A 14,024-nucleotide genomic window follows, 5' to 3' on the forward strand; every position below is an offset into this window, starting at 1 on the left:
CTCTCAGCACATCGTAAGTGCGATGCGCCCGTTCCCTTGGCCTGCATCACCAGAGGCATGGCGCCTTCTCAAAAAGAAGAAATCCATATTCCCTTGGGACTCATGGCTGGGTTGGACCAGAGATAAAAAGGACACTGATAAATGAGAGTATGTTCTACAAAGAGCAATGAGGTTGGTTATGGATCTAAAAACAACAATGCTAAAAACAAAGCATGAAAATTGCTGAAAAGGCTAAGAATTGATGATCTTGGGGAAAACTTGTAAAAACTTGTCACATGGAATAGGGCATGGATATATTTGTTCTGTTGCTTCAATAGCAGAAATTAAAAAAAAAATAGAAGAAGGTATATTTTGGCTCAATAAGAGAAAAAGAAATTTGCAAATAACCTGAGTTATTCAAAATAAGAATGAGCTGTCTCTTAATGCAGTAAACTCTGCTGTTGTTGGAGGTATTAAAGAAAAAATGGCTGTTTTGAGAGGCGGGTTGGCCATATTACCTCTGAGATTCCTTTTCCTCCAGTGTTTTGTGAATTGCTCCTTTGTAGACAGCCTGTCAGCACCACGGAGTTAACATGTCCGACATGGAATCAGCTATCCTGTCTAATACTTGAGTCTGTCATTGGTGCTGTTGTTCATTTAGGCTCCTGGACTAGAAATCTCCGAGCACCTTTGATTTCTTTCTCTTCTTCAGTCCCTTTCTCCCAAACGTTTCTTTTATTTCTCTTGATTCTTAATTCCCACTGATACTCTCACAATCCAGCCTTGTCAAATCACAAGTGGACTGCAGTCATTGGATTTATGAGTTGGAATGAACCCTGAGTACATAAAGCCCAAACCAAATCAAGCCCTTTGCCATTGAGTTGATTACAATATAGCGACCCTATAAGACAGAGTAGAACTGCCCCATAGGGTTTCCAAGGAGCAGCTGGTAGATTCAAATTGTCGATATTTTGGTTAGCAGCCGATCTCTCAACCACTGCACCACCAGGGCTCCAATCAAGCCCAACTTGCTCATTTTATAGGGAAACAGAATGAAACACAGAAAAATTTAAAGGCTTGTCTAAGGTCACACAGTCAGCAATGGTGGTTGTAGGCTCCAAGTGGTGGTTGTATGCTCTTTCCACTGCCCCATACCACAGCAGCCCTGGGATTTCTCCTTACAGTCACTTAGTTCACCTAATACATTTTAACTTAACTGGTCTTATAGAGGTTGGCCATGACCTAACCATGCGTTGATTGCTTTATTTGTACAATGGTGTGATGGTTCTTGGTCAAATCATATGTGTTAATCTAGGTATAATCCACAATCTCTTAACTGGAACAGACTACTAAGTCTGTTTTGAGTTAAATAACATTGCTCTTTTCTGTGCTTCTCACAGATATTGCCAAAGTAGGATTGCTGAATTGTGAAATACAGAAGAATTCCAGCCAGCTCAAGCTCTCTAGAGTCTGAAAATCCAGGTCATTTGGATACTAAATGTATCACTGTATTCCAATGAGTACAAAAATTACATATATCATGTTAACTGGCTATGCCCTGATTACTCCCATAAAAGGTCCTGGACTCACGTTGGTTCTTCTGTTGCTATTCTGGTCTCTTCTAGTTCTTGTGCTTGTTTTAGCCAAGGTAATTTAGCTTCCACTGGACTTTTTTCTAAGAAAAAAAGGAACATAAACAACAACCGTAATTACTATTAATCATTAAGGATTTGGATACATGACTGTTATTCACTGAAGATTTCATTACTAAAGAGGTCACATTTTTCAAATGCAAATTGAGTCCTTTAGCACAACACATTAGGTAGCTTCTGGACTGAACCAAAAAAATTCTGCCATAGCTTTTAATTAACAAATTATCAAAATACAACCAAAATAATTCCATGGCACAGTTGAATGTACTCTCTAAGTTAACATTAAAATGCCTTTCATAAATCAATACCAATCTCTCATCTTTGTCTATTAAAGCTCTTACTTCAATCATATCAGCTTTTTGCTTTTGCCACAAATTCTTCTTGCCCAATGAATAAAAAAATTCATAGAGAAAAGCAAATAACATGGAGGCTTAGGAAATTGGGAGGAGGAGAAAGTCCACACCATGGCTTACTCAAACCCTAATTATTGTTATAGTTGTTGAGAGAGATGATTACCAATTACAACTGGCATGAAAGGTGCCCCTTTCATTCCTCTGAAGTCTCCTCAGATATAAAAAAACAAAAACAATCTAGTTATGAAGTAATAAGGGAAATAATTTTGAGCCACCTCAGGGAAACCATAGACATTAAGAAAGTAGCTACGGAAGTGCCACCGAGTGCAGAAGGGAGGAGAAACGACTTCACTGTGGAGTTCTATGGGGGCCCTGGTGGCGCGACAGTTAAGCACTTGGCTGCTAATCGAAGGTTGGTGCATTGAACCCACCCAGCACCAATGCAGGAAAAAAACCTGTCAACCTGCTCTTGTAAAGATTACAGCCTAGAAAACCCTATGGGGCAGTTCTACCCTGTCACATGGGGTCACTAGCAGTCAAAAGCTGAATAGACGGCACCCATCAACAACATGGAGTTCTATAATCAGTATTTGTACCACTCCCCTCTCTGTGGTTACCATTGATTTTTCTGGAAGATAGACATGATCAAACAAATATTTTCTTGAAAGGTTAATTATGAGGCTATTTGTATGGATAAGAAACTCAGGAGAATTATCCCCATCCCCTCCAAAGTACTAAAGAAGATTCTTTGACTAACAGGTGGAAATGATCTTTTTCCATTTAAAAAAAAAAAAAGTATTTGGCATGAGAATTGTAATACTTTACTAAGGGATATGGAAATAATCATGGACAGAGAGGAGACGATATCCAAGAAATTATGCCAAGACTTCCTACCCATGAATGCTACCCATTTCTTCTAATTCACGAAGGACAACGTGAACTACAGGAGAAACCCTAAATGCATCTGAAGATTTAGATTGGGAACTAAAAATGTTCATTCATATGATGAAGATGACACTGTTCTTCCCTCAAGAAACTAACAGTCCATTTGAGAGGTACGTACAAAGTACTGTGGGAACAAAGAAGAATGAGAACCTTGAGAGAAGGTAATCTCTTCCTGCTCTTCCCTCTCCTCTTTCTCCTCCTTCTCCTCTCTTTGTTCTCTTTCTCCTCCTGCTCATCCTCCTTCTACCTTTTTTTTTCCCCAATGCAGGACCGCATCCAATTGTTTTATGTTCACCAAGAATGTTGGTACAAGGCTACACAGATAGGAGCTGCTCACTATACACTGAGACAAAAGGAGCTCAAGATTTCTCTTTAGATCAATAAATCACATAGGTCCAACCTCTTTATCAGGATGAAAGGTCTACTGTAATCTGTCTGTAAAACAATTGTTATAAGAAAGTTGTTGTTGTTAGGTGCTGTCAGGTTGATTTTGATTCATAGCTACCCTATATAACACAACAGAACTACCCCGTAGGATTTTCTAGGCTGTAATCTTTACAGAAGCAGATCACCATAGGAGATGCTGAAAAAGACTGTCTTTCTCCTATGGAGCCCCTGGATGGGTTTGAACCACCAATCTTTTGGCTAGCAGCCAAGCACTTAACTGTTGTACCACTGGGGCTCCTGTACAAGAAAGTCAGTGAGTTGAAACAGAAATGCTGCAATATTGGAATAAGAGCTGAAAAACACCATTTGATTTGAATTTCAAACACACCATAAACTTACCTTTCGGTTTATAACAGGGGATGGGGATGATGCATTCTTCTTTGATGTGTAACTTCAATTGTGGATTGCAGCCCCCAACATGCTGTCCACGGTGGTTGATACACAGAACAACCCGGTAACGTAACCCTCGGCCACAAGTCACTGTGCACTTCAAAGAAAAAGAAAGGAGCGAACAATAGTCTTTTATAAGAAGGCGTCCATAAAGATATTAATTTGACATGGCAAAGGAAACCCACTGATCTAGATGGATGTTAAATAAGAAGAGTTTTGGATAAATATTGCATATGTGAGGGGGCAGGTACGACTTTCTGTGACGCTTATACTTCTGGGGCCCTCCCTAGTAACAGACTCCTTTCAATATTCCATTCCAAGAGTCTCTAAGACAAGGTCACAGCACAAGAAAAATAAAAATGTCTTAAAGCCTTATAGCTCAAATATGAAAAAAGCTTGATGCAGGTTTTCCCAAATTTGATTAAAATTTTATATGACATTATCAAAAACAATTTATATAAAAGAGAGAAATTTTTCTAAACTACCAACAAAAAAAATTTGATTTGACGTGCTAAAGGAAAGATTGAATTATCTTTCTACTCTGTCTGATCATACAAAATTGTTGTCATACAAAGAGGCAATCAAAAACTATTCAGCCAAAACATGTAGGAAAAAAAAATATTACAGGTGTATCAAGCAATTCAAATTAATTAATAGATTATGCTATTTTTTCCTGAATTTTTGTAGTTTGTGTTGTCAGATTTTTAAATTTGTAATTTGTTGCATTTTTTTTTCTTATTCGAAATAAACATTCACTTTGATAACTAATATTTGTGTTTTGTATTCTTTTTCTTAAAGAATCACTCCTGAATGGTATAACTTTCAGGCCCTACAAATCTTGGATCCACCTCTGGGAGGGGCTGAGAGTCCTTGAGCACCTGCTTCAAGTCGGGCACAGTCTTGCATATATGATCTCCTTAATTCTCCTGGCACACTTTCAGGTCAACAGCTTCATACCCATGAAACAGATGAGCAAACAAACAGCTCACAACCTGATGACCTTGCTCAAGGTAACACAGTTCCTAAGAGGTAGAGAGGAGTTCTATCCAAAAGCCTCCTGTTGCCCAAGTTGTGACCTTGCCACTACTCCATAGAGTCTGAAGATTCTTTACAGCATTTAAGGCTGTAAATGCTTCCTCTGCTGTTCTAGACAGAAGATACAGAGATCTTTTTCAGTATATACTCATCTTCAGGAAGGGAAGAATACTGGGATACCTTTACCTTATTTCATCATGCCACTCTTGTGACCACTGAACAAATACTGTAATAAATTTAATGAAGTTGAGATTAGACCCTGTTTCTAGGAAACTGACTCATCCACCCCTAAATTTATCAATTTGAAAAAACCTATTGCTGTCAAGTCGCTTCCCACTCATAGCGACCCTATAGTCAGAATCAGGATCACTTTGAAAGTTATATATATATTAGATTCTGAGAGGTCAACATTTTATATTGGCCAAGTATTACGGGTTGAATAGTGTTTCCCAAAAAAGATATTTTCAAGCCCAATTCCCAGTGTCTGTGAATGTGACCATGTTTGGAAAAAGGGTCCTTGAAGATGTTATCAGTCTAGTTAACAAGAGGTCATACAGGAGTAGGGTGGCTCCTAATCCCATCTGAATGGTGTCCTTACAAAAGAGGAGAAGAGACACAGAAAGACAACCATGTGAAGATGCATCCACACCCAAGGAACACTTGGGGCTACCAGAAGCTGAGAGAGACAAGAAAGAATTTTCTCCTAGTACCTTAAGAGGGATCATGGCTCGACGACACTCTAAATTCAGACTACTAATATCCTGAACTGTGAAACAATAAATTCTTGTTTAAAGACACCCACTTTGTGGTACTTCGTTACAGCAGCCCCAGGAAATTAACACAGAGTTTGCTAATGGGAAGTAGGATGCTGCTGTAACAGATACTTAGAAATACAGAAGTGGCTTTGAAATTGGGTGATGAGTAGAGCCTGGAACAATTCTGAGGTACGTGATAGTAAAAGCCGAGATTGCCTTGAAGAGACTGCTGGTAGAATTATGAACATTAAAGGTGATTGTGGTGAAGGCTCAGGAAAAAGCTAGAGAGAAAACTTCTAATGTCAGAAACAGAATGTTGCTAGAAATGTGGATGATAAATGTGCTTCTAGTGAGGCTTTAAAAGGAAATGATGAATACTGAAAAAAGGCAACCCTTGTTATAAAGTAGCAAAGAACTTGGTTGAATTATGTTTGACTGTTTTGTGGAAAGTAGAACTTGAAGATTTGGGAAATTCTCAGCCTATCCATATTGTCAAAATTGAGGAAGTCTGTTCCAACACCTACTCCTTTGGAGAGGACACCAAAGGTGTGGCTGGTCAATCATTTGTTAAAGAGATTAGGTGTGTGACTTACAGATCCCATCAACCATCTCAGTAGAAACAATCCATGAAATAAAGTAAGGCTGTCACATTATGGGCAGAAAAAGGGTCTATGGAGCTGCTTGGCTGTGAACATCTGTTGTCCTTTAAGAAAAGGGGGAAAGGCCATTTTCTCACTTTCAGTTCCAGAGGGCAGGGCCACCTCCTAGGTTCTGGGTAGGACCATGACTGCGGTGGGCCAGGAGAATAGAGTCATTACTACAGTGGGCAGGGAGGTGGAGCTGCCCTCCAGGGCTACTCTCCTGCCTGGTGGGAAAGGAGGACAGGGCCAAGGCCCACGGTCTGAAAGGGGGGCATCACCCAGGACTGAGGAGACAAAGTTGCTGACAAGATGGGCCCAGAGGACAGAGAATTATTTTCAAGCATAAATCTAATGGAATTTTCCCTGCTGGGTTGAACTTGCTTTAGCCTCTTGATCCCTTCTTTCCCTCTAATTTCTCTTCTTTGGAATGGGAATATCTACTCTATGCCTGTACCACCATTGTGTTTTGGAAACAAATAACTTGTGTTCTAGGTTTCACAGGTCCACAGATGGAAAAGTATTATTCCCCAGGATGGGCCATAATCAGAGTCTCACTTGTACCTGATTTAGGTAATTTAGAAGATGAGGTTTTGGACTTCAAGTTAATGCTGGAAATAGGTTGAGACTTTTGGATATGCTGGGATGGAGTGAATGTATTTTTCACATGGGAAAGTCATGAAATTTTATGAGACAGAGGGCAGACTTTTATGAATTGTGTCCCCCTAAAAGATATATTCAAGTCCTAACCCTTGATACCAGTGACTGGGGTCTTTGAAGATGTTATCAGTTTGGTTAACATGAAGCCATTTGGTAGTTGGTTGGGTCCTAATTCCATCTGGGTGGCTTCCTTATAAGAAAAAAAAGAAAAAGAGACACACCCAGAGGAAAGCTGGCCATGTGAAGATGCACCTACATTCCAAGGTATCAGAAGCTACAGAGATAAGAATCTTCCTCCTAGAAACATTAGAGAGAATATGGCCCTGCTGACAGCATGAATTCAGACTACTAGCCTCCAGAACTATGAGACAATGAATTTTGGTTGTTTAAAGTCACCCACTTTGTGGTACTTTCTTATATCAGCCCTAAGAAATTAATACACTGAAGAAGAAAAAAATCTGCCCAAAGAGCAATAAAAAGATATAACTTTGCAGAAAGACTAGAACTGATCAATCCAAAGGATACTGTCTTCCATGTAGCTGCTCCAGGAACTGGACAATGATGCTGTCAGTGTTTACAACATTTCCACAACTCCTCTTTGGAGCCAAATAGATCCCCAATGGTAGCAAACCCACACCACACTGAGAACGTATTTGATTTTTGGAAAAAGTGAAAAGTATTAAGCATCAAGTATCATGTATGAGTTGAGGGAGACGAGATGGTTAAAGATCTTTTGCCTTAAAATTGTACGTGCTGATTAAAACAACAACAACAACAAAGCCAGCTGCTGTCAAGTCTATTCTGACTCATGGTGGGCCCATGTGTGTCAGAGTAAACTGTGCTCCATAGGGTTTTCAATGGTTGATTTTTCATAATATTGATGTGAGTACAAGCGGTATATGTGGGGGGAGGTTGTATAAGAGTCAAAAGTCAAGAGTAAAACATACAGATAGTAGTTATAAGAGCTGCAAATAGGCTCTGCAGGTTGTAGACACAATATTGTTTGGGGGCTGAAAAAGTAAACTTCCCCAATGACTAGGTAGCAAATCCTTTTGCAACTCAGATGGATTCTTTGCTTTCAACAACATTGCAAGAGGACCTAGTCAAATGGTCAGCTGAGAGATCATTAAAAACAATTTTTAATAGACCACCATATGATTTTTGATGTATAACTCAAGAGTTCAAAGAACTGAATTACACCGCGATGATAAAATCCTTCTATCCCAGTCTATTATTTGTGTGAACAAGTTTTCCCAGTGTGCACAAAAAAAAAGCAAGAAATAAACAGTGAAAATTGAAAATAAAATTATTGCAGAAACTATGAGTCACTCTGGCAATGCACATAGGGACTTTTTACATTTTAATTGTGAAATATTTTAGAACTCAAAATATTTTCAGAAATAGTACAGACAGTTCCTGTGTATCTCTCAGCCAGCATCCCTAGTGATAGCCTTTACACAATCAGAGAACATGATCAAAAAAAGGAAATTGGTATCAGGTACAGACCTTACTAGAATTTTATGTTTTTTTTTAAATTGATTTTTTTAAGCTGGTGTCTGGCAACTTTACTGAACTCTATTATTAGTTCATATAGCCTTTCTGTGGGTAATACTGGGTTTTCTATGTAGGTGATCCTATTGTAGGGACTATTTTTATAAGCCCCACTTACCTACTAAAAAGTTATTTCAAATGAGAATTTACTTTTTATGTGTAACAGTTATTTACTAAAATTTGAAATAATTTAGGTTGCTTTGATCAATTGTGTACTGAAATGAAATTTAATAACTCAGTCCAGAAGAACATTTTTAATCCTTAGAGCCTTATACCCAGTTGTAGTTGTTAGGTGTGGTCAAGTCAGCTCCAACTCTTAGTGACCCTATGTATAACAGAATGAAACACAGCCCAGTCCTGTACCATCCTCACAATTGTTGCTATGCTTGAGCCGATTGTTGCAGCCACTGTGTCAATCCATCTCAGTGAGGGTCTTCCTCTCTTTTGCTGATCCTCTACCAAGTATGATGTCCTTCTCCAGGGACAGATCCCTCCTGATAACATGTCCAAAGTACCTGAGATGAAGTCTTGCCATCCTTGCTTCTAAGGAGCATTCTGGCTGTACTTCTTCCAAGATAGATTTGTTCATTCTTCTGGCAGTCACTGGTATATTCGATATTCACCCAACATCATAATTCGAAGACATCATTTCTTCTTTGATCTTCCTTATTTATTGTCTGGCTTTCGCATGCATATGAAGTGGCTGAAAATACCTTGGCTTGATCAGGTGTGCCTTAGTCCTCTAAGTGACACCTTTGCTTTTCAACACCTTAAAGAGGTCTTTTGCAGCAGATCTGCCCAATGAAATACGTTGCTTGATTTCTTGACTGTTGCTTCTGTGGCCATTGATTGTGGATTCAAGTAACATGAAATCCTTGACAATATCGATCATTTCTCAGTTTATCATGATGTTGCTTATTGGTCCAGTTGTGAGAATTTTTGTCTTCTTTATGTTGAGGAGTAATCCAATCTGAGGAAACCCTGGTAGCATAGTGGTTAAGAGCTCAGTTGTTAACCAAAAGGTTGGCAATTTGAATCCACCAGGTGCTTCTTGGAAATCAGCTGCACAGCAACAGGCTAATCCATACTGAAGGCTGTAGCCTTTGATCTTCATCAGTAAGTGCTTCAAGTCCTCTTGGCTTTTCACAAGCAATATTGGGTCATCTGTATATCGCAGGTTGTTAATGAGTCTTCCTCCAATCCTAATGCCACATTCTTCTTCATATAGTCCAGCTTCTTGTATTGTTTGTTCAACATACAGTTTGAATAAATATGGTGAAAGGATACAACCCTGATGCACACCGTTCCTGATTTTAAACCACTCACTATCCCCTTGTTCTGTTAGAATGACTGCCTCTTGGTTCATGAACAGGTTCCATGTGTGCACAACTAAGTGTTCTGGAATTCCCATTCTTTTCAATGTTATTAACAATTTGTTATGATTCACACGGTCTAATGCCTTTGCATAGTCAATGAACAGCAACAAAAAAAATCCCACTGCCTTCGAGGCGATTCCGACTCATAGAGACCCTATAGGACAGAGTAGAACTGCCCCATAGAGTTTCCAAGGAGCGCCTGGTGGATTCGAACTGCCGACCTCTTGGTTAGCAGCCGTAGCACTTACCCACTATGCCACCAGGGTTTGCACAGTCAGTAAAACACAGGCAAACATCTTTCTGGTATACTCTGCTTTCAGCCAAGATGCATCTGACATCAGTAATGATAGCCCGCATTTTACGTCCTCTTCCTGAATAAGGCTTGAATTTCTGGCAGTTCCCTGTCGATGTACTGCTGGAATTGCTCTTGAATTATCTTCCACAAGGTTTTACTTGCATGTGATATTAATGATATTGTTTGATAATTTCTGCATTCTGTTGGAACATTTCTTTGGAATGGTCACAAATATGGATCTCTTCAATTGCCCAGGTAGCTGTCTTCCAAATTTCTTGGCATGGATGAATAAGCACCTCTATCGCTGTATCTGTTTGATGAAACATCTCAACTGGTATTCTGTCAATTCCTGGAGCCTTGTTTTTTCCAGTGCCTTCAGTGGTGGCATAACAGTTAAGTGCTACAGCTGCTAACCAAAAGGCTCACAGTTCTAATCCATCAGGCATTCCTTAGAAACTCTATGGGGCAGTTCTATTCTGTCATATATGGTCGCTATAAGTTAGAATTGACTTGATGGCAACGGGTTTGGTTTTTTGGTTTCAGTGCAGCTTGGACTTCTTCCTTCAGTACCATCAGTTCTTGATCATAGGCTACCTCTTTTAACACTCATCTGTCAGTTTGTCATGCTATAGTGGATTGTATGTTGCTTTGATGCTGGAAGCTATGCCACCGGTATTTCGGATACCAGCAGGGTTACCCATGGTGGACATGTTTCAGCAGCACTTCCAGACTGAGACAGACTAAGACAGAGGACCTGGTGGTCTACTTCTGAAACACGTGGCCAGAGCAGTGGAACACTGTCTCATATAGTGCCAAAAGACGAGCCCCTCAGGTTGAAAGGCACTCAAATATGACTGGGGAAGAGCTGCCTCCTCAAAGCAGAGTCAACCCTAATGATGTTCATGGAGTAAAGTTTTCAGGACCTTCATTTGCTGATGCAGCGTGACTCAAAATGAGAAGAAACGGCTGCAAACACCCATTAATAACTGGAGCATGGAATGTATGAAGTATGAATCTAGGAAAATTGGAAGTCATCAAAAATGAAATGGAATGCATAAACATCGACAATCTAGGCATCAGTGAACTGAAATAGACAGGTATTGGCTGTTTTGAATCGGACAATCACATGGTCCACTACACCAAGAATGTCAAGTTGAAAAGGAATGGTGTTGCCTTCAGTGTCAAAAAGAACACTGAAGATCTATCCTGAAGTACTTTGCTGTCAGTGATAGGATAATATCTATACACCTACTAGGAAGACCAGTTAATATGTCTATTATTGAAATTCACACACCAACTACTAATGCCAAAGATGAAGAAACTGAAGATTTTTTATCAATTTCTGCAGTCTAAAACTGATTAAACATGCAATCAGGATGTATTGATAATTACTGGAGATTGGAATGTGAAAGCTAGAAACAAAGAACGATTTGTAGTTGGAAAATATGGCCTTGGTGATAGAAATGATGCTGGAGATCGCATGATAGAATTTTGCAACACCAACAACTTATTCACTTATACCTTTTTTTAACAACATAAACAGCAACTATGTATGGACCGGAAACCTTGGTGGTGTAGTGGTTAAGTGGTACGGCTGCTAACCATAGAGGTCAGCGGTTCAAATCCGCCTAGGCACTCCTTGGAAACTCTATGGGGCAGTTCTACCCTGTCCTATAGGGTCACTATGAGTCGGAATCGACTCGACGGCAGTGGGTTTGGTTGGTTTTTCGATGTATGGACCTGGATGGATGGAATACACAGGAATCAAATCGCTACATCTGTGGAAAGAGACAATGGAGAAGCTCAATATCATCAGTCAGAACAAGGCCAGGGCCCGACTGCTGTACAGACCAGAAATTGCTCATATGCAAGTTCAAGGTGATGCAGAAGAAAATTAAAACAAGTCCATGAGAGCCAAAATAGGACCTTGAATATATTCCACCTGAATTTACAGACCATCTCCAAAACAGATTTGATGCCTTGAACGCTAATGACCGAAGACCAGATGAATTGTTGGATGACATTAAGAACATCATCCATGAAGAAAGCAAGAGGTCATTAATAAGATGAGAAAGAAAGAAAGAGAAGACTAAAATTGATGTCAGAAGAGACTCTGAAGCTTGCTCCTGAATGTACAGCAGCTAAAGTGAATGGAAGAAATGATGAAGTCAAAGAGCTAAACAGAGAATTTCAAAGGGTGGCTAGGGAAGACAATGTATTATAATGAAATGTGCAAGGACCTGGAGTTAGAAAACCAAAAGGGAAAAACATGGTCAGAGTTTCTCAAGCTGAATGAGCTGAAAAAAAATTCAAGCCTCGAGTTGCAATATTGAAGGATTCTATAGACAAAATAGAAACCCTGGTGGCATAGTGGTTAAGTGCTATGGCTGCTAACCAAGAGGTCTGCAGTTTGAATCCACAAGGCACTCCTTGGAAACTCCATGGGGCAGTTCTACTCTGTCCTATAGGGTCGCTGTGAGTTGGAATCAACTCGACAGCAGTGGGTTTGGTTTTTTTGGTTTGTAGACAAAATATTGAACAACATAGGAAGCATCAAAAGAAGATGGAAGGAATACACAGAGTCACTGTACCAAAAAGAACTGGTTGACATTCAACCATTTCACAAGAGGAAGCATATGATCAAGAATCGATAGTTATAGCCAGAGGGGATTAAAATAAATTAATATCAATTGCTAGGCATATTTTCTCAAAGAGAATAGAACAGTGAAATCAATAAAAGAATTTAAAGCATAAAAAATATATTAGGATAAAATTCTGTGGAGTAGATTGAAAATATGATTTCAAGGAGAAAAAAATGTAAAAATATCCAACTTTCTTAAAGAAGAGATTGTATGTTTTTTAAAGGAAAGATGGCAAAGATAGAACCATGGCATTTAGATTCCACTGGACACATTTAAAAGTATGATGCAACATTTTTATTTTAAAATGTTAGCTTACACAACACGTTGGAAATGATATGCTTTACAAGTATTTAAACTTGTAATGAAAAATTTTAGATGTCAACCTAAATATATGTGAGGGAGTTTATTTTTTTCCAAACTGTTTTTAGGGAATATGCAAGCAAAAAAATTTTTTTTGATAGCTACTTCCCGAACAAGGTCAAATCAAGTTGTAGATGGTGATAACACTGTGTTCAGGAATATCAGAAAAAATTTTGCAGAGGAGGTGGTGTCTAAACTCGGGCTTAAAGTGGGTGTCCACTCTCTTCCCCCCAAAACTTGCTTATGATCGCCCTTCAAACTTCAGTTTGAATACCACCTCCTTTCTGGAGCCTTCCCTGACACCCCTAGGTGGAGTTAAACATCCCACCTCCGTGTTCCTGTAGAACTGAATGCATGGTACTGCTCATGCACGATATGAAACTACTCTTCCTGTTGGTTTGCATACCTGTCTCTGCAAGTGGATTCTCAACTTTTAGGGTTAAGAACCAGTTTTATTCACTCCCTAGCTAGTAGCTGAAATGTAGAATAAATAAATAGATGAATAATTAAATGTATGCATGTGTATTTTGGAATAAATATGTACAGATCATGCAAAGGGGCTATAGAAACTCAAGTTTCAATTATGTCTCATTCCATAGGAAATTAGTACATTTAGGTACTATAAACCCACTGCTGTCGAGTCGATTCTGACTCATGGTGACCCTATAGGACAGAGGAGAACTGCCCAATAGAGTTTCCAAGGAGCGCCTGGCGGATTCGAACTACCGACCTCTTGGTTAGTAGCCGTAGCACTTAACCACCATGCCACCAGGGTTTCCATATTTAGGTATTAATGCCTGCATTTTCATATTTGAACCAATATACCTGTGCTTTATTTGTTCTGGAGGGTTACTGGGTCATCTCCCTAGCAACCAGAAACTCCCTAGCAAGCAGAAGCTTGACATGAGGCCTTGTCATTACTCTGGGATGGTTCCTTTCTTCTCCT

The 14,024-nt window shown here is 39.4% G+C and overlaps 1 protein-coding gene across 2 annotated transcripts in view; it reads right to left on the minus strand.

Annotated features, from left to right (window-relative positions):
• ADAMTSL3 (ADAMTS like 3) overlaps positions 1 to 14,024 on the minus strand; it is a 419,630-nt gene that overhangs the window by 154,399 nt on the left and 251,207 nt on the right. For both annotated transcript variants that reach the window (XM_049906188.1, XM_049852500.1), the window contains exons 14-15: positions 3,716 to 3,863; positions 1,570 to 1,654 (exon numbers count right to left, since the gene is read on the minus strand). In XM_049906188.1, coding sequence (XP_049762145.1) covers positions 1,570 to 1,654; positions 3,716 to 3,863 — 233 coding nt within the window. The remainder of the gene's footprint in view (positions 1 to 1,569; positions 1,655 to 3,715; positions 3,864 to 14,024) is intronic.

The sequence above is a fragment of the Elephas maximus genome, chromosome 13 (assembly GCF_024166365.1).
Source record: "Elephas maximus indicus isolate mEleMax1 chromosome 13, mEleMax1 primary haplotype, whole genome shotgun sequence".
NCBI classification, from domain to species: Eukaryota; Metazoa; Chordata; class Mammalia; order Proboscidea; family Elephantidae; genus Elephas; species Elephas maximus.